Genomic DNA, 21,179 nt, shown 5'->3' with positions numbered 1-21,179 from the left:
GAGGATGACCTGTCACAGGTCAACCCAGAGGCAGATTTTGAATGCAACGACTTCCTGTCTCGGTTGCCAGCTTGCAACCCTCCGGTGTTGAAGTGATTCTTTTGCAAGCCGGCTTGGAAAAGAGGCCTTCGTGTTTTTCCCAAATAATTCTCGGCTGCGTTTAAAACCTGCTGGCCTGGTCTGGCTCCCACAGAAATCGCGTATTTCTCGCCGGTTCAGACGGCAGAAATTCTCTGTGGCGGAGGGTATAATAATAGCCAAAGCAATTAGGGGAGAAATGCTGAGCAATGGGTCAGCATGCTTAATTAAGGGGTAATTAGGAGGCAAGCGATGGCCTTCGGAAGTGGGGCAGATAACACAAAAGGAGACGCAACAGAGCTGGCCTTAATTCACCGACACTCCAGGTGTAAATCAGACAAAAAAAGAGAGGAATAAATGTGGTTTTGTTTTGTTTTTTTCATTGGCTGGTCAAAGCGGATGAATGTTCCAGCCATTCAAATATATAGAAGGTAGTCCTTGACTTATGACCACAATTGAAGTCAAAATGTCCATTGCTGCTCCAGACAATTGCCAAGTGAGTTTTGCCCCGTTTTATGACCATTTCTGGCCACTGTTGTTAAGTGAACCACTGCCGTTGTTAAGTTAGGGACAACAGCACGCTTGTGAAGTGAATCCGGCTTCCCCATGAACTCGGGTTATCGGAAGGTCGCCAAAGGGGGAGGGGGTGTCACGTGACCCTGCGATTGAGAGCTTTGGAAGCCATATTAGGACAGGAGCTTCTCCTGCCTGGGAAAGTCGGAGGGGGGGATTTAATTGAGGGTTTGTATTGAGACAAAATAGGATTCTTCCTATCGGTCAAGGTCAGGAGGAGCCTCCATCTGGAGAAGGATGCTGTGACCGTCATAATATGCGAGCCAGTTGCTGAGCATCTGAACTAAAGAGAAATGACGGTGAAAATAATTTATTGGTGGAACAGAAGTCATCTCCAGAAGTTGTAGAAGTTCCATCACTGGAGGTCTTCAACAAGAGACTGGACAGTCATCGGTCTGGAATGGTCGAGGGTTTCCTGCCTGAGCAGGGGGTTGGACTAGAAGATCTTCAAGGTCCCTTCCAGCTCTGTTCTGATTGATTGATTGATTGATTGATTGATTGATTGATTGATTGATTGAAATGGTCCAGGCTCTCCTACCTGAGCAGGAGGTTTCTCTAGAAGACCTCCAAGGTCCCTTCCACCTCTATTCTGATAGATGATAGATAGATAGATAGATAGATAGATAGATAGATAGATAGATAGATAGATAGATAGGAGAGACAGACAGACAGACAGACAGACAGACAGACATAGAGATATGAGAGATAGATGATAGATAGATAGATAGATAGATAGATAGATAGATAGATAGATAGATGGATAGATGGATAGAGCAGGGGGTTGGACTAGAAGACCTCTAAGGCCCCTTCCAGCTCTATTCTGAATGATTGATTGATTGACTGACTGACTGATTGATCGAAATGGTCCAGGGTCTCCTGCCTGAGCAGAGGGTTGCTCTAGAAGACCTCTGAGGTCCCTTCCACCTCTGTCATTCTGAACCAAGGGAGAAGACGGATAGTTGATCCACCACCACATTGAAGGGAAGCCAACGGCTTTTGGAGCGAAGCACGGCTGGTGTGAATCACCAACGTGCTTTCCTCTCCAGGCCATCTGCTCCCCGATCGGGTTGTTGAGCAACACACTCGCGCCAAGCTCAGTTGGCGCGAAGGGCGAACTACACAGCCAGCCTCCGTGCCCCCGTCTCAAGCACATCAAAATGCAGAAGGATTAGGCCAAAAAAAAAAAAGCCCAAAGAAAAATGAAGAAAGCTGGTGAAAGAGGCGCGATTTTGCTCCCTGACAGCTGCTGCTGAAGATATCCTGGCTTGTTGAGATATGCGGGATTTAATATTCAGCCAACAATCCGGCTCAATCAATCAAGTTTTATTACAGTCGCTGACCGGCAAGAGATAAATAAGTAAGGCTCCCTCCAAACCCAAACACTGATGGCATAATTAAAGAAAATTACGCCCGCGTTGATGGGGAATTAGATCACGCCTTAACCAAGATGGCCTTCCCCATCGGATCTGCGACATTATCGAATTTGATACAGCTCTCCTAACAAACGCCGGGGATTTTACGGGAGAGAAGGACAGCTGGGTTGGAGAGGAGAAAATAAGGATAAAACTCACGGATGCGTCAAAAAAGAACCGCTATAATTAAACCAAGAGACTCGGTGTAAAAGCTGGACTGATCCGGAGAAGGCCACGGAATGTTTTCCCAGGCTCTTATTACGCAATTGCCTTGAATCTGCCCTCTGAGATATTAAAATGCTCTAACCGGGATGGGTAGCCTGGTGTTTGGAGCCTCTATCTGTTTGAGAAGTGTAAGGCTGCGTTCTTAAGCTAAATTTGACTTAAAATAGGAGAATAGGGTAAGGTAGAAAATGAACAGGATAGGATAGGATAGGATAGGATAGGATAGGATAGGATAGGATAGGATAGGATAGGATAGGATAGGATAGGATAGCAGAATAAAATACATAATAATAGGATAGGATAGGATAGGATAGGATAGGATAGGATAGGATAGGATGTTTTATGTTTTATTTGATTTGTATAGGATAGGATAGGATAGAATAGCAGAATAAAATACATAATAATAGGATAGGATAGGATAGGATAGGATAGGATACGATAGAATAGGATAGGATAGGATAGGATAGGATAGGATAGGATAGGATAAGATAGGATAGCAGAATAAAATACATAATAGGATAGGATAGGATAGGATAGGATAGGATAGGATAGGATAGGAGAGGAGAGGAGAGGAGAGGAGAGGAGAGGAGAGGAGAGGATAGGATAGGATAGGATAGGACAGGACAGGACAGGACAGGACAGGACAGGACAGGACAGGACAGGACAGAATAGCAGAATAAAATACATAATAATAGGATAGGGTAGGGTAGGGTAGGGTAAGATAGGATAGGATAGGATAGGATAGGATAGGATAGGATAGGATAGGATAGGATAGGATAATAGAACAGAACAGAACAGAACAGAACAGAACAGAACAGAACAGAACAGAACAGAATAGAATAGAATAGAATAGAATAGAATAGAATAGAAATCTCCAATCATAACTCCTTCCAAATACAATTGAATGTCATCTAGGCTTCTCGTCAGCAGAACATCAGAAGAAGACTATCCTTCATGGTTCTTGTGTCACCTTCTTCTCATCATTCAGGCGACCCAAGAACCATGAAGGATCGTCGTCTTCTGATGTTCTGCTGATGAGAAGCCTTCTTCTCATTGTTCAGGTGGAACTTCACCTTGGTTTGGCACATCTACCAGATTGATGAGTGGCCAACGAATTACTTTCTGGTTGGGTTGAGCTTCTCTCCAGCAAAGTCTTCTTCTCATCGGTAGAACATCAGAAGAAGACCATCCTCCGTGGGCCTTGCTGTTAGGTCTGCAGTCCCCTTGTTTTGGTCCCCAGCTGGGTTTGAGGGAAGGTTATGGCAGCTAGCAAAAAGACATGACGTCTGCCGACTCCAATCAGCCCAGAGAAACACAGAAATCCCCAAGCAAGGTTGTCCACCTTACCTTCATAGAGAAGGTGGAGATGACTCCTCGCTGCTTTTATTAATAAGAATATTTCTCTCCTGCGGCTCCTGTTGAATGGCTCTTTCCTTCCCCACCGCTTTGGAAATGGAAAATGGAACACAAGAAACTCCGAGCAGATGAGTAAAAATGACAGAAGAGCTTCTGCTCGCTCAGCAGAAGAAATTATTAATTACTTCTCCCATAATGGATTTCCCCAGGAAGGTGCACAAACATACAAACACACCCGCACACACAACTGAGAGGCGCTAGCAGAGGTGAGCTAGGCAATTTTGTTGACGGAAGTCTTCTCCATGGGTGGTGTGAAGAAGGCCCTTCAGCGACCTTCAGGAAAGCAGAGCCGGATGTCCTTCTTAGGAGGCATGGGGGAGGGGGGCTTTTTCGTTGGGTGGGCCAGCTTGGTGGCCTCAACCCACTGTGAGAGGCAACTGCTCCAGAAGCAAAGGGGATCTTGGGTGACGTCAAGAGGAACCACCAAACCATGTCAAACCATGTCACTAGTCAACCATCCAGGAGAGGTGGATGTCCACCTTCTTGAAAGTCTCCAGAGATGGAAGACCCACTCTTTATGAAAATAGTTGGTTGGGTTGTTGGTTGGTTGGATTGGGTGGGTGGGTGGGTGGGTGGACAGATCCTAACAGACCTATTGTGCATGAACAGATGAAGGTCACACTGGGAAAGTTGTGAAGGCACATTTAAGCTTCACAAACAACATGAGAACATTGTTGGAATGGTCTCAAAGCTGTCAGATCCCTCCTTTTGTGTCTCCTAGGGAGGAAAGGAGGGAAGGCAGGAGGGAGGGAGGAAAGGAGGGAAGAGAGGAAGGGAAGAGAAGAGAAAGGGAAGGAAGGAAGGAGGGAGGGAGGGAAAAAAGGAGGGAGGGAAAGAAGGAAGGAAGGAAGGAAGGAAGGAAGGAAGGAAGGAAGGAAGGAAGGAAGGAAGGAAGGGTGCCAGGGTCCCTCAAATCTCCTACTCCAGCAGAGCCTGCAGGAGAGAAAAGGGCATCTCTGCAAAAAAAAAAAAAACCTTCTGATATCACGGAGGGCGAGAAGCCTTTGCTGAAGACCAAACTGGACCCCAGCAATTAAGAGGGGTCACTCAACAGCTGTTTGGGCAGATGTTGCCGGCCGCAGCCTCCTCCGCGGGGCCTGGGATCTGTCTGACATCATTATTATTGAGCGGCTGGATTAACTTGTGCTCAAAGCAGAACTCCAGGGGATGGCCGTCATTAGCCAGGAATTTGGCATTGGCCAAGGAAGAAAGATAGCAGGCCGGCACAGGAGGTGCTGAGTGCGAGGTGAGGACATGGAAACCATGAGAGAAGCAACTTCGGGAATTGCCCGAATGGCAGGGGATGGGGAGCGTCCTTGGTGCTCTCTGAGCTTGGTGGTTTCCTTGTAGACGTTTCATGATCCAACTAGGGAACATCATCAGTGCTAGAACGTTTGGTAATAAAACACCCACCATGGTCAGTGGTTGTGAGTTCGAGGACTACCTGCAAGGGGAGCTGTGGAAAGCCAAATCTCCTGCCTTGCGCAGGGGGTTGGACTAGAAGACCTCCGAGGTCCCTTCCGACTTGGTTATTCTGTTAGGAAATGTTCCCATGTTTGTTTTTTCCTGAGGAAGAACATTATGAGCTTTGTGTGGTCTTACCTTGGAGCTACGGAAAAAGGCCATTTTCTCATGATCCCAAACAATCGCAGGTATTTTCGCTGCCAGAACCTGTGTGGGTGGAAACAGCCCTCCCCCCCCCTCTCCATGTGCATCCATGTGTGTTGCCGGGGGCAACCGAGCTCCCGAAGACTTGGTACCCATTGCAAGGAACCAACATTCTCCAAGTTTTTCTCAAGAGGGGAATTGGAAACGAGGCATTGACAGCTAGTCCTCGATTTACGACCGTAGGAGAGCCAGGAATTGCGGTCCTAAGTTGTGCTGGTCATTAAGCGAGTCACCATGGGACCATGCCCTTATTTTTTGCAGCGGTCGTTAGACGGATACAGCGGTTGTAAAGTAAACACCACAGTCACTAAGCGGCCAGTTGTAAATTGAGGGCTTCTTGTAATAGACTTCATTCTAGGTAGGTAGGTAGGTAGGAAGGGAAGGAAGGAAGGAAGGAAAGGGAAGGGAGGAAAGGGAAGGGAGGGAGGAAAGAAGGGGAGGAAGGAAGGGAAAGAAAGAAAGAGAAGGGAGGAGAGGGGAAGGAATGAAGGAAAGAGGTAAATGGAAGGGAAACAGGAAAGGGAAGGAAAGAGGAAAGGAAAAGAAAGAGGAGAGGAGAGGAGGAGAGGAGAGGAGAGGAGAGGAGAGGAGAGGAGAGGAAAGGAAAGGAAAGGAAAGGAAAGGAAAGGAAAGGAAAGGAAAGGAAAGGAAAGGAAAGGAAAGGATGGAGAGAGAAAGACGGAAGGAAGGAAGGAAGGAAGGAAGGAAGGAAGGAAGGAAGGAAGGAAAGGAGGAAGAGGGAAAGGAAGGGAAGGGAAGAGAAGGGAAGGAAGGGAAAGGAAAGGAAAGAAGGAAGGAAGGAAGGAAGGAAGGAAGGAAGGAAGGAAGGAAGGAAGGAAAGGAAAGGAAAGGAAAGGAAAGGAAAGGAAAGGGAAGAGAAGGAAGGAAGGAAGGAAGGAGAAGGTAGGAAAGGAGGTAGAAGGAAAGGAAAGGAAAGAAAAGGAAAGGAAAGGAGGAAAAAGAAAGGGAAAGGGAAAGGGAAGGGAAAGGAAAGGAAAGGAAAGGAAAGGAAATCCCTCTTGACCCAGCCTGGGTTTTCACCTTTTCTATCCCTCCTTCCTTCCTTCCTCTCGTTGCTTTGGCCTCCTCCAGATTGACGGGGCCAAACCAACATTGGAGCCAGGGGGGTGGGGGGGGGGACCCTGCCTTCCCTCTCCATCTCCGTGGAGCCAAAGCCGTTGGGGAGGAAGCCGTCCCGTGTTCCCTGCCCAAATTCCATGACTGGGAAGGCCCGGCTGATTCCCCGCCTTGATGGATCCATTCCAATCCCTTCAAATCCCCAGCAGGCTCCTCAGATCAAAACCAGGGATCACTCAGGCTTCCATCAGCCTCCCTGGCCTGAACGGTTCCTTGAAGCCGGTGCCAAAATAAAATCAGTTTATTTATTTATTTTTTTTAAAAAAGGTTATTTCTTTTGTCTTTTCTAAGCCGGTGAAAAGATTTCCCCCCCCCCCCCCAATGGGACGTCTTAAAACACAGACCGTTTGCCCGGTGGGCAAAAGGAAAATGTTGCTTTAAAAAAAAGGATAAGGGTGGGGGTTTTTTTCCCACTCTCCAACTCGATTTGGGGGTCTGGATTTTGTGACGGGGATGAAAATTGGAAAGGCTACAGAATGGCGGAGGACGGGTGGATTACACGACAGAAGCTATTAGAAGCAGTGGGAAAATCCTTTCCTTCTTATTTGGGATTAAAATTATCTAAATTGTACATGAGCCGAACTTTCCATCAGTCTTAGAAACGAGAGCGGCTTCTCTCCGTGTGCTAATTAGCCAAAAAAACCCCACTTGAGAATCTTATTTTTTTTTTAAAAAAAATTGCAAGTAGTCCTCGCCTTACCACCACAGTGGGGCCCAAAATTCCCACCGCCAAGCGAGACGGTCGTTAAGCGAGCTTTGCCCCGTTTTACGACCTTTCCTTGCAGCCGTTGTTAAGTGAATCTCCTGCAGTTGTTGAGTAAATAGCACGGTTATTAACTGAATCTGGTTTTCCCCCCGTTGGCTTTGGTCGCAAAAGGGGATCGTGCGACTGTCATAAATATGAGTCTGGATTTTGATTCCCGTGGCCACAGGGACGCTGCAATGGTCGTAAGTATGGAAAATGGACAGAAGTCATTTTTTCACTGCCATTGTAAGTTCAAAGGATCACTAAATGAGCGGTTGTAAATCAAGGACTATGTGCAAAAATGACCCAAAGTTTATTTTAGGGAAAAACTCTTTGCAAGGACAGGAAGCATTTAAGATTAGACAAGGAAGAGGATGGACAGAAATGTTTGACCCACCACAGATCTGAACAGAGTCAGAAGGGACCTTGGAGGTCTTCTAGTCCAACCCCCTTCTCAGGGAGGAAGCCCTCTACCATTTCAGACAAATGGTCGTCCAGTCTCTTTTTAAAAACTTCCATTGTTGGAGCAATCACAACTTCTGGACATCTGTGTTTGAGTCTCAAAGCAGCCCAGAAACGATGCCGTTTTGAAGGAAGAGGTTGTTTGAAAATAAGACACTGCGAGGAAGTGAAATTGAGAGGTGCCCAAAAACAAACCAACAAAAAAATAAACCAACAGAAAGAAACTGAAATTGATCGATTCACCAAACCCCCCAAAAAAAGAAAAAATCAGCCAGAGGAAAAAAAACTGAGATTGATAGTTTCACCCAAAGAAAAAAGAAGAAGAAGAAAAAAAAGAACCAGCTACAGAAAAAAAAAAAAACCTGAAATGGACAGATTTATCAAAAAGAGAAAATACTGAAATGGACAAATTCACCCAAAAAACACCCAGAAACAAGCCAGAGAAAGAAAGCAAAATTGACACACCAACGACATTGAAAACCCAAAACCGACAGAGTTGCCATCCCTGGACAAATGTCCCTGCTTGGAGAACATGCTACGGATGGACTCACAAAAGCATCACTTCAGAAAAGTCACATCAAATCAGTGGCTGCAAAGAACCGGGTTCCAGAGGGGATGGCCAACGTCTGAGAAGATCAGGGACTTTGCCTACCAATTTTCTGGAGGTCCAGGGGAGATGATCCAAGGGATATCACCAGAAGAGGTGTGGCCCAAACCTCTTGAAGTGAACATTAAGGGTAGAGGTGGGAGCAGAAGGCCTCTTAGAAGTTCTGGAGCCCCATTTGACCTCTTCAAACCTCAAAGATGGTGCGATCTCAGCCTGCTGAGGCACCATGGGTCACATCAGAGGTGAGATGGAGACACCCATCCATGTCATCCCTGCCTATCAAGTGTCCCCCTAGCTCCTCCATAGAAAACAGAACATCCAAGGAGAAGACACCAAGAACATCCATGAAGGCACCAAGAAAAGAAGGACACCTACCTGAAGTATCTCCTGGTATTTTAGGTGGTGGTGGTGGTGGACCTTCTGTTTTTTTCCTGCTACCCCCGGATGTCGAAGGGGGCAGCAGTGTGCTGATGGGGTGGTTCTTAGGTGCCCCAAACCCTGGGCCGAGTCCTTTGAACTGTACGGTCGTAGAAGCCGTAGTCGTGGTGGAGACGGTGGTCGTCGTAGTCATAATGCTGGTCACCCGTTCGAAAACCAAGGTGGCAGGACCATTGTAAATCCCAGGAATGGTGCTGGTCTCCAGAGCTTCCAAGGGGCTGGTGGATCCCCATACGATGACCTCCGTCTCCATCGTCGGCTTGCTATTGGCTCGGAGGTACCTTTTCCTCCGTTTCAAGTAAGCCTGGGACACGCTTCTCCTGTCCGTCAACGTAGGGTTGGCTTTGACGTGGGCGAGCGACGGCGTCCGCCGGTTTTCCCACCAGAGGTCCGCCACATTGTGCAACCTTTTGAGATGGGACAAGCTGGGCCGTTGCCCGTTGGAGAGTTCCAAGTAGTCAAGGCTGGTTGGAAGTCCAAGTCTCCTGGCTTGTGGCCCGTATCTAAAGCTCCACAAAAGATGGTGAGGGAATCCATACCAACGGGCGGGTCTCTGTAAAAACTGGTGCCGGTGGTCTCGGCCCAACGATGCACAAGAAGAGACTTCCATGGCAAGTCGAAACATGGCTATTAAAATCCAAGCATGGCTTCGCGCAGGAGAAGCTGACCTGAGGACAGAGAGAGAAGTGGGTTAGATATGGGTGTCCATGAATCCAAACATCTCAAGATGGCTGTAGGACAGGGGAGGAACCTCAGACGATGTTTCCCTCAGCATCAAGGTCAACCAGGTTTCCAACCCTTGGCCAGCTGACCTTCTCACCCAAGGTCCAAATTAAGCATGTTCCTCAACCACAACTTGATTCTAACCCTGCTGTAGGTCCCTTGGTGTCCCTATCTTTCTTCTCTTTGAACATCCTTATTTCATATTGTAGAATATGAATATTCTAAATTACAATCTACTGTTCCTTTGACAACCCCTACTACAATCATAGCTGCTAGAACTAGTTGCTATAACACACAACCCTCATGCCTGCAGACCAGCCTTCATCTAACCTCGCCTTCTGTCAAGTTCCACCTCCTCCACCTTCTCCAGAACTTCATCGTTTCAGCAGAACTGTCTCCGAGTCACCCTCGGGTGGGCTTTCAACTCCTTTTTTCTGTCTAATGACTGACTCTTGATCGACTCCGACAAATTGCACAGCTGAGAATCCTCACCACAGAAGGCTCTGTGATGAGGTCTCCTGACCTCCTCCTACACTTCTCCGTCTTTACGCTCCACCAAGGGCACCAAGCAACGTTCCTTTGGAAACAAGCGGTGTTTCTCGCCCCTTGCACATCCTCCAGTTCGTGTTTCGTTTGACGGAGTAAAATAAACTCCATTAAAATAAAACCATTCATTGAAAGGAGGAGAACCTGTTCTAGACAGATGGACTGAGATAGAATCAACTCCTCCACAGGTTCAGCTCCTTCTGAACGGGGCTTTTGCTCTAGAACCTGAGGACCAGGCCTGTTGACGTAGGTGGGGAACAGAGGAGAGAGACAAACCTTTGTTAAATGGGAAGAACATCTTGGGAGGGTCTTCACAAATCGTTATAAACATGCATGCAATTAGGAGTTGAACCGAGAGCCCGGGAGTTTTTCTGTCTTTCTGGATGTTGGTGGGAAAAACGGGCAGGTCTCACCTAACAACCGGCATCGCTTAGCCAGGGAAATTGTGGTTCCAGTTGCAATTGTAAGAGGAGGACTCTGTAAACGCAAACTCCGGGTTTGCACTGAATGGCAAATGAGGACCCTTTGCTTTGACCGTCCCCTGAAGGGGTGCAGGGAGAGGGGAGGAGGAAGGAGGGAGTTACTCTTCAGAGGAGAAACTGCTGGTCCCTGAGCTTTGTTCTTGTTGTAGGTGTTTGTGTGACACCATCTTCCTCCTCCTCTTCCTCCTCCTTCTTTCACTCTCCTCCTCCTCCTTCTTTCTCCTTCTCCTCTTCCTCCTCTACCTCCTCCTCCATCTCCTTCTTTCTTCTTCTTCCTCCTTCATCTCACCCTCCTCCCCCTTTCCCCTCTTCTCCTTCTCCTTCCCCTCCTCTTTCTCCTTCTCCTCTTCCTTGTCCTTTTCTTTCTCCTACTGTTCCTCCTTTGCCTCCTCTTTCATCTCCTCCTCCTCCTCTTTCTCCTTCCCCTTCATCTCCTTACTGCCTCGTCCTCTTTTTCTTTCTTTCTTTCTCTTTCTTTCTTTCTTTCTTTCTTTCTTTCTTTCTTTCTTTCTTTCTCTTTCCCTTTCCCTTTCCCTTTCCTTCCTTTCCTCCCTCCCTTCTTGTATCCTTCTCTCTCCTTCCTTCCTTCCTTCCTTCCTTTCCTCCTCCTCCTGGGGTCGTAAGTCGAGGACTTCCTGGGAAAGCTGCCCCATGGCTGCAAGAGAAGCAGGATGCTGGGGTTGTGATTGTGTGCATCTCACAACTGCGCTAGAGTGGGTGCGTGGCTTTCCCGCCCCCCCCCCCTTTCGCCTCACACCCCCAGGAGAGAAATCTTCAAACTGCATTAAGCAAGTTAGATGTGGTTTGGATCAGAGTTTGACAAGCCGTGATGAATGACAAGCCAGTTTTAAGAACATGACTCAGTTTTAGCTGCTCTGCAGAAGCCTGAAGTGCTGACTTTCACCTGGCGGGGCCCTCAAGTTCCCTGCGGATGTGCCTCAGTTCCCCCCACCGTTTTGCAAGTCCTTTGATGACCTCAACAGCAGAGCCTGGCTAGGATAGATAGATAGATAGATAGACGAGAGAGAGAGAGAGAGAGAGGGAGGGAGAGATGAGAGAGGGTAGATATAGATAGATTAGATAGACAGTTAGATAGAGGAAAGAGAAAGATAGTTAAAAAAGAAAGAGATAGATGATAGGTAGATAGATAGATAGATAGATAGATAGATAGATAGATAGATAGATAGATAGGCAGACAGATAATCTGTCATCTAGCTAACTTTCTATTATTTCTCTGTCTGCCTACCTATTTATCTACCTGTTTTTCTTTCTCTCTCTCTCTCTCTCTCTCTCTCTCTCTCTCTCTCTCTCTCTCTCTCTCGTCTCTCACTCTGTATCTATCTTTGTCTATCTGCTGTCTCATTTATCTACCTATCTCTCTACTTCTCTATCTATCATTTATCTATATCCCTTTATCTATCACTAGATAGATGATACATATATGACAGAGGTAGGAGGCCAACTGTCCCATCAATTAAAATCAAATTGTCTGGATCGTCTCCAATTTGAGCCTCTGATCTGAAACCTGGAGAATTTTATCTGCTGACCAGTTTTGAAAGTTTCTGGCCCCTCCTGAGGTCACCCTCTGTCCACCATTTTGCAAAATCGGGGCTGGCCAGCCCTGTGTTCATCTGGCAAAAGATGACCCCCAACATCTGGGTCAGGCAATTGGAGATGACCACTCTCCCCCCCCCCCACTCAGACTGCCCCGTCCGATGGAGACGGTCACATTGAGGAGACACCACAACCTTTTGTGAGCCGGAGAGTTGGCGTTGGTGTCCGAGGGTGTGCAGGGACGTGTGAATGGTGACAAGATGCGTTTCGGCATACAACAGGCGTGTGTGGGAGTTGGCGTTGTCTAGGCAACACAGCACTCCTCGTTTTGCAAGACACACAAGGCAATTGTGTGTTCCCAGAGCTGATCCTAGCGCACAACCACACAAAAGACTCTTTGGGGGTGACTGAGACGGGCACCTCCAAGAGCTCGGAAGGAGAAATGAAGCACCTTCGTTTGCAAAAGTCCCTCCTCTCTGCCGGCACCTGCCAAACGTTCGGCTTTAAAAGACAAATCTGCTTGAAAATCAAACTTGAAATTCTATTTTTAATTTAATTTTAATATTGAAATTCTTTGGATGCACTGGCTGGCAAAGCAGAGATACTTTTTGAGTGGAGACCTCAAGAGTCATCTCTCTCTCTCTCTCTCTCGGAGTCCTGCCCCATTTTATGACCTTTCAAGCCACAGTTGTTAAGTGAATCACCAACAGTGGCTAAGTGAGGAATAACGTTGTTAAGTGAATCCGGCTTCCCCCATTGAGTTTGCTGGTCAGGAGGTCTCCAAAAGGGATCAGGCGACCCCAGGGACACTGCAACCGTCATAAATACGAGTCAGTTTCCAAGCGCCTGGATTTTGATCCCGTGACCACGGGGAGGCTGAAACGGTCGTAAGTGGGAAAATTGGTCCTAAGTCACTTTTTTTCCCCCAGTGCCCTTCGGTCACTAAATGAGCTGTTTGTAAGTCAAGGACTACCTGTAGAATTGTTAACCTCTGTTTTTTCCCAGGCAGGGCTGCCAAAATCCGGAGGAATCAGGGAGCAACGAGAGCGACAACGAGAGGAGGAGAGACAAATGAAGATTTGTCGCGCGGAAGACAATTTTCTGTTGTAAATTGCTCTGGCTTGGAGAGCATCATGTTCTTACCTTCTTGTGTCCTCCAGGAACACAACCAGCTACTGCGGTGATTTTTCTACCCCTTCACAGCACAAGGGGGGCTTTTTGGGAGATCAAAAGAGAGGCAGAGGAGGGGGGATCTGTCAGCCTTCGGGTGGCTCTCTAACGGGATCGGCTTCCGCATGAGGCTCAGCCTCATGGGTCCCTAAACTTGGCCAAGTCACCAAGGGAAGGGAAGGGAAGGGAAGAAAGAGAGGAAAGAAGGAGAGGGATGAAAGGAAGGGAAAAGGAAGGCAAGGCAAGGCGAGGCGAGGCGAGGCGAGGCGAGGAAAGGAAAGGAAAGGAAAGAAGGAAAGGAAAGGAAAGGAAAGGAAAGGAAAGGAAAGGAAAGGAAAGGAAAGGAAAGGAAAGGAAAGGAAAGGAAAGGAAAGGAAAAAAGAAAACATAAGGGAGGGAGGGGAGGAAGGAAGGACAAACAGAGAGAGAGAAAGAGAGAAGAAGGAAAGGAGGGAGGGAGGAAAGGAAGGAAGGAAAGAAAAGAAAAGAAAGAAAAGAGAGAGAAAGGAGGGAGGGAGGGAAGAAGGAAGAAATGAACAAAGAGAGAGAATGAAGAGGGAGTCTTCCTCTTCCTCTCTCTCTCTCTAAATGAAGGAAGGAAGGAGGAAAACAGAGAGAAGGGGAGAAGGAGAGGGAGGGAGAGAGAGAAGGAAGGAAAGAAAGAACAGAGAGGAAGAAAGGAGGGTGTGGATTGAATATGGAAGGAAAGAAGGAAGGAAAGAAGGAAGGAAGGAAGGAACAGATGGAGGGAGAGAGGGACGAGGCGAAGTGTTTTCCCTCTTGTTCCCATACAATTTCTGCATCCAGGATGCCAGCAATGAAAAGGCTAGAAACCAGGATCTAGCCAGCTTTGAAGGGCCACATGAGGCTGTTGTTGCTGGGGGAGCTTTGGCTCCTTCCGTGAGGGAGGGGAGAGGTCAGCAACGGGAGGAACACACAACTGGTGCCAACATGCTTCCCTGCTAGGTCAATTGAGCCCTGGAGGGCACTTGACCTGCTTCCCGGATGGAGGCAACCTATTTTCTCGGTTTCACCAGCCCCGGGCCTTCAAACTAACCAAGGCGGCGGCTCTGCAGACCAAACTAGCTTCCCAAAACACATCGAGGCCCCCCCTGAACCCTAACCGTTCTAAATCGAGGACCGCCTGTATCGAGGGAAGTGTGTGCTGAAGGCGATTGTCGTATGGAAGACAATGCAAGCAGACCCTGGAGGGGACTCTGATGATCCGTCCGTCACCGTGGTTGGATAGGGGAAATCTGAAGAACTTGGGAAGAAGGACGGGGAAGAGCAATTGGGAACGCCGCAATTCTCAACTATCTACGTTTGTGCGTTATTGTTAATTTTTCCCTCTCTGCAAAGGCCAAGAGAACCTCGGTAGATAAATTAACCGTAGATTTTCAAGGTGAGTTCGCCAGGATAAGGCGGTTGAGGCTGCCTTAATGATTCGGCCAAGATTATTTCAGCAGAAAAATGGATATTTGCATCTCTTCCAGTGCAGGAACTCCTCAACTTACGACCGCAATCGAGCCCAAAATTTCCGTTGCCAAGGGAGAGAGTTGTTAAGTGAGTTTTTGTCACGTTTTACAACCTTTCTTGCCGTGGTTGTTAAATTAGTCACACGGTTGTGTTAATCAGGCCTCTCCGTTGACTTTGCTCAACTGAAGATCGCTGAAGGTTTTCAAGAAGAGATTGAATAACAGAATAACAGAATTTAAAGAGACCTTGGAGGTCTTCTAGTCCAACCCTCTGCTCAAGCCAGAGATCTTATAGCATTTCAGACAGAGGGTTGTCCAATTTCTTCTTAAATCCTCCAGTGGTGGAGCATCCACGACTTCTGCCGTTCCACTCATTAATTGTTCTCACCATCAGGAAACTTCTCCTTGGTTCTAGGTTGCTTCTCTCCTTGATTAGTTTCCATCTGTTGCCGGATGGACAACTGTTTGTCCAGAAGGGTATAGAATCTTTTGCCTTGACCACGGAGTAGGACTAGAAGACCTCCAAGGTCCCTTCCAACTCTCGTTCTTCTTCCGTAGTCTTCCTCCTGACCTCTCTTGATCTGGAAGAAGTTTTGAAGAAGAGTCTACTTGGACAAGGGACATTGCCAAGGACTGCAGAGTCATCGCTGCAACGGGCACAAATTGCAAGCTTATTTTGCGTCCTCAGCAAGATGATCCCGAGGTGTGATGGCACCTCCAATGTCATCGTGATGGCACTACAATTTCTCGCTAGACCTACGAAACTGTCATTGTCTCATTCATGTGTTAACGCCCAGATGCCCAAGGAAGACAATGCCCAACCTCCTTAAATAACGGTGGCGAAAAACTCCGCAGCTCCCAAGGTGGGACAACTGAGGGACTCTTGACCAACTGTTCAACCCCCAGCCAAGATATTTGTCCATCAGCCTGGAACGGTATTTGCACAGAGAGCTTCGGCTGCCTTTCCCTCACTCGCACTCCCATGTTCACTCTTCCATCCATATGGATTCTCCACGTTGGAAAAAAACTCCAGTGGGTGCTTTCCAGGTTTGTTGGCAGGCAGATCACATTCCCCGTCCATCAATCCCCAGATCCACATGCAGATGCTACTCAGTTCAGCTAACAAAAATATCGCTGGATGTTGGTTTATTAAACATCAGTAGGCATAGAAGAAAAAAACAGGAGGAAAGTGGGAGAGAGAGAGAGAGAGAGAGAGAGAGAGAGGATAGCTCGGGCAGGCAGGCAGGCAGATATAGTGATAGATAAAGGGTTGGGTTAGATAAGGCAAGTAAGGATGGATGGATAGATAGTCTATCTATCTATCTATCTATCTATCTATCTATCTATCTATCTATCTATCTATCATCTATCTATCTATCAACCAACCATCAATCTACCCATCTACTCATCATCTGTCATCTGTCATCTTATCATCTAGCTCTAGCTCTCTATCTTTCAAGCTCTCTATCTGTCTGTCTATCTATCATCCCTCCCTCTCTCCATCACATCTATTCCCCCTCTCTCATCTATCTATCTATTTTATGTACACTGAGAGCATATGCACCAAGACAAATTCCTTGTGTATCCAATCACATTTGGCCAATAAAAATTCTATTCTATTCTATTCTATTCTATTATTCTATTCTATTCTATTCTATTCTATTCTATTCTATTCTATTCTATTCTATTCTATTCTATTCTATTATTCTATTCTATTCTTCTATCTTTCTTTCTTTCTTTCTATCTTTCTATCTTTCTATCTTTCTATCTATCTATCTATCTATCTATCTATCTATCTATCTATTATCTATCTATCTATCTATCTATCTATCTATCTATCTATCTATCTATCTATCTATCTATCATCTGTAGCTAGCTAGCTAGCTATCATTTATCTACCTACTTATCCACTTATCCATCCATCCATCCTCTCTTTCTCTCAAATGTGTGTCATCAACAGACAGCTGTTGATGCTGTAGCCTTCATCATTTACTCAGATGAGAAAAACAGCCAGGATTATTTTTTAAAAAAAGCTTCCCAGAAGTGACAGACCTGGTGGAAAAGCAGACTGAAGAGCCAAGAGCCATCGTCATCGTCATCATCATCACCCATTAATATCCGCCCCACTGAGTAGACCCAACCAAGACCCGGCCTCTCCTTGGAAAGCTGAAGCCCTTGGACAGAGCCCGAGTCCAATTGAAGAGCCTTCCAAGGCTGATTATCTTGGTCCTCGTCTGTCCGAACCCCTTCCAAATATTCTCAGGGTGATGGGCTTAAATTGTGTTTTATCCCCCGTCACCTTGGCAACGGGTCTCCAATGATCACCATCTTGTCTCCTTCCAAACCCTACAATTAATATGCTATTCAGACTGGGCCAAACCCATGGAGAGGCTTTTAGATCCAGGGAGCTGGAAATTCACAACAACCCTTTGTGCCGAAGTCGCATGGCGTGTTTGCATTGAGCAAGGGCAACAGGGTTTTTGGCAGGGGCTGGAAGCAAAGAGAACGGGGGACGATGGGCTCAGAGGTTCAAGGGGTGACATCCAAGCAAGCAAAGAGATGTTAGTGGAGATTTGCAACAGAAGCATTTTGAAGGAGGCAGCATCGAAGTCACACAACAATTGGAACGGGGACGATGGCGGGGGAGGGTGGCATTTACAGACCCAGCTTGACTGTAAGACACCTGCAGTAGCCCCATGGTGAGATGGGCAGCAAATAAGAGAGAGACAGAGAGAGAGACAGAGACAGAGACAGAGACACACACACACACACACACGCAGAGAGAGAGAGAGAGAGAGAGAGAGAGAGATAAAGACAGAGAGAGAGAGAGAAAGAGACACAGAGACGCAGAGACACAAAGAGAGACAGAGAGAGAAAGAGAGAGAGAAACAGAGAGAGACAGACAGAGAAAGAGAAAGAGAAAGAGAGAGAGACACAGAGAGAGAGACACAGAGAGAGAGAGAGACAGAGACAGAGAAAGAAAGAGAGGCAGAGAGGCAGAGAGGCAGAGAGGCAGACAGAGAGAAAAAGAGAGAGAAAGAAAGAGAGACAGAGAGAGAGACAGAGAGAGAAAGAGAGACAGAGAGACAGAGAGAGACAGAGAGAAAGAGAGAGACACACACAGAGAAAGAGAGAGATAGAGAGAGACAGAGAGACAGAGAGAGAAACAGAGAGAGACAGAGAGAAAAAGAGAGAGAAAGAAAGAGACACAGAGAGAGAAAGAGAGAGAGACAGAGAGACAGAGAGACAGAGAGAGTCTGAGAGAGAAAGAGAGAGAGACAGAGAGAGAGAGAGACAGAGAGAGAAATACAGAGGGCTATAGAACATCTTGCACTGATGACATTACTTAGTTGGGTCATGAAATGTCTGCAAGAAAACAGCCAAGCTCAGAGACCACCAAGGAGCTCACAGTTGCCGTCATTGTCCTCCTCCTCCTCCTCCTCTCCACAAGCTCCACTCCCTCTTAGCACTGATCAAGATAACTTAATTGGGTCATGAAACGTCTACGAGAAAGCCACCGATAGCCTCCTGTTCTCTTTTTCAACAATCCTATATTAAAAACTGCCCTTTTGTTTAAGTCCACCTACCCCTGCAGACCAAACAGAGAGACACCATCTCTCTATCTATTTCTTGAGAATTCAATCTGGGTTTTTTGGGACATTGTGGCTGGCTGGCACACCAAGCACGCTTGCTTCGTAGGCTGAAGGGATGCATGAGGAGGGGGCCAGGAATTTGGATTTAGCTGGGTCAGGCAGAAGCGATATCTAATGGAGAAGAGATCATCCATTAAGCAAGCTGCAGGATGGAAATCAAAGCCACAGGAGACCCGTCTCCATCTGGCAAACATCTGAGTACCAGCGGAGACACCAACGCAGGAATTAGATTGGAGCAAATTAGACAAACTCGATGCCTTAGAAACCAGGATTCAAGCTGAATCTAAGTCTGTTGATTAGGCTGAGCCCATAACTCCTCGCGTTTCATGCCAGAACGACGTGACATTCAGTAGTCCACATCCAAAAGATGATAAGATGGCCTTGAGGAGGCATCTCAAAAAGCCTTCAGAGATATCCAAATGAAAATTAAAGGAGGATGGGATTAATTTTGTGCTTTCATTTGACTAATATCTTAGCAGCAGTGGGGATGCGCTTGCAGATATTAGATTGGAGCAAGTTAGACAAAGTTGACACGCCTTACAAACCAGGATTAAGGTTGAATCTAGGTCTGTTGACCAGACTAAGCCCATAACTCCTCACGTTTCATTGCCAGAATTCAGTAGGCCACATCTAGAAGATGATAAGATGGCTTTGAGGAGGCATCTCAAAAAGCCTGCAGAGATATCCATCACCCAAATGAAAATTAAAGGAAGAAGGAATTTAGCATCAACCAGCATCGTCCTGACCCATCTTGTCGGAAGTCACGATCCAATTTTCACATGAGGTCTCCTGGGATTGCGTAGCAGGAGGTTGACATTGTGCGAGATTTCAAAAGAACGTGTGATTTGACAAGTCACAACTGGGATGGCGAGAGATCTCCAGGGAGAAGGCAAGGCTGCGTCAGTCGCGTGGCGCAGTCACAAGCTTTCACGGAAGCTGTAAAAATTCGACATCCACGAATTAAATAATTGTGTTTTATATACAAAGGCTGTTTCATCAGATTTATTTTTTTTAAAGTAGTCCTCGACTTACCACCACCATGGAGCCCAAAATTTACTTTGTTAAATGAGAAATTTGTTAAGTGAGTTTTGCCCCGTTTTACGACTTTTCTTAGTCACCCGGTTGTTAAGTGAATCTGACTCCCCCGTTGACTCTGCTTATCAGAAGGGGTCACGTGACCCTCCCACGACACTGTGACCATCATAAATGTGAGTCAGTTGTCAAGAATTCAAATATAAACCACAAGTCCATGGGGACACTACGACGGTCGTAAGTGTGAAAAATGGTCCTTTTTTTCAGTGCTGTTGTAACTTCGAACAGTCACAGATTAGATTAACAGAGTTGGAAGGGACCCTGTAGGTCATCTAGTCCAACCCCCAGCCCAAGTCACTAAATGAACTGTTATAAGTTGAGGACTAGCTGAATCCCACAGTGGTGTATTTTTTTCAATGTGGTGGCACATAATGGACTTTTATTCCACTGTCTACTTTAAGAAGACTTTGTGGACCTCCGACGTGGGTGTCTATTTCCTTTTTATTTGGGTTTTTGTTCAGTTCTCGGAGACATAAAAGGACTTTTCCATCCTGTATTTCTCGCTTGGAAACCGCTGGAGGAGTTTTACATAAAATTATCTTCTCCGATTCCAAAATGGGTTGAGCAGATCTTGATTTAAAGTAAAGGTGGAATGATAATAATAATAAAAATTCAGATCAAGGTCAATTTCTGGTGATATCAAGGATGTATGAATGTATTTTTTCTCGATAGACTAATAAGGAAGCCCTTTGCTATTACTTTTCTCCAGGGTGTTTCTTTAGACTTCCAAATCGACCTACAGAATAGCAGGATCCTAGGATTGGAAGGGAGCCTGGAGGTCATCTAGTCCAGCCCCCTGCTCAAGCAGGAGACCTTCTACCATCCCAGACAAATGGCTGTCCAATCTCTTCTTGAAGACCTTCAGCGATGGAGCGCCCACAACTTCTGAAGGAAAACCCTTCCACTAATTAACTGATCTGCAATAATGCAATAACAGAATTGGAAGGGACCTTGGAGGTCTTCTAGTCCAACCCCTTGCTCAAGCAGGAGGCCCTAGACCATCCTGCACAAATGATGTCCCGTCTCATCTTGAAGACCTCCAGTGATGGACCACTCACAGGTTCTGCAGGCAAATCATCCCACTGGTTAATTGTTCTCAGATCCCCAAATTTCTCCTTAAGTCCTAGGTTGGTTGCTTCTTGTCCTGCCTTCGGGTGCTTTGGAGAACAGGTTGATCCCCCCACCTCCCCTCTTCTCTGTGGCAGCCCCTCAAGTACTGGAAGACAGTTATCATGCCCATCCTCAAGAAACAAGACAGGATGGTATAAGGTTTCCTGCTTGACCGGAAGGTTGGGCTACTAGAAGACTTCCAAGGTCCATCTCTCTATAATCTCAGATCAATCAATCAGAGAAACGGCTTCCCTCCAGAAGCTGTGGGAGCTCCATCACTGGAGGTCTTCAAGAAGAAACTGGACAGCCATTTGTCCAGAACAGCATAGGGCAGCGATGGTGAACCTATGGCACAGGTGGCACCCGTAGCCATATCAGTGGGCACGCGAGCTCAGCTGATTTTTGGGTCTTCTGGGCCCACCAGAAGTAGGGAAACAGGCTGTTTCCTGCCTCCGGAGGGCCTGGGGTGGGTGGGTGGGGAAGGCCCATTTTTCTCTCTCACCTGGCTCCAGGGCCTCTCTAGGAGTCTGGAGGGTGAAAATGGCCTTTTGGATGTTGTCAAATGGGCTGTTTTCAGCCGCCGGAGGAGCTCCGGTGGGGTGGGGAAGACTGT

At 46.8% G+C, this 21,179-nt stretch overlaps 1 protein-coding gene across 1 annotated transcript in view; it reads right to left on the bottom strand.

Annotated features, from left to right (window-relative positions):
- AJAP1 (adherens junctions associated protein 1) overlaps positions 1-21,179 on the bottom strand; it is a 51,563-nt gene that overhangs the window by 19,379 nt on the left and 11,005 nt on the right. Inside the window, exon 2 of the mRNA XM_060694332.2 lies at positions 8,699-9,429. Within this exon, the coding sequence (XP_060550315.2) occupies positions 8,699-9,429 (731 nt within the window). The remainder of the gene's footprint in view (positions 1-8,698; positions 9,430-21,179) is intronic.

The sequence above is a fragment of the Pantherophis guttatus genome, chromosome 15 (genome assembly GCF_059756535.1).
Source record: "Pantherophis guttatus breed Tessera chromosome 15, ASM5975653v1, whole genome shotgun sequence".
NCBI classification, from domain to species: domain Eukaryota; kingdom Metazoa; phylum Chordata; class Lepidosauria; order Squamata; family Colubridae; genus Pantherophis; species Pantherophis guttatus.
The sequence above is the reverse complement of the archived record's forward strand: the minus strand, read 5'-3'. Positions and strand labels throughout refer to the sequence as shown.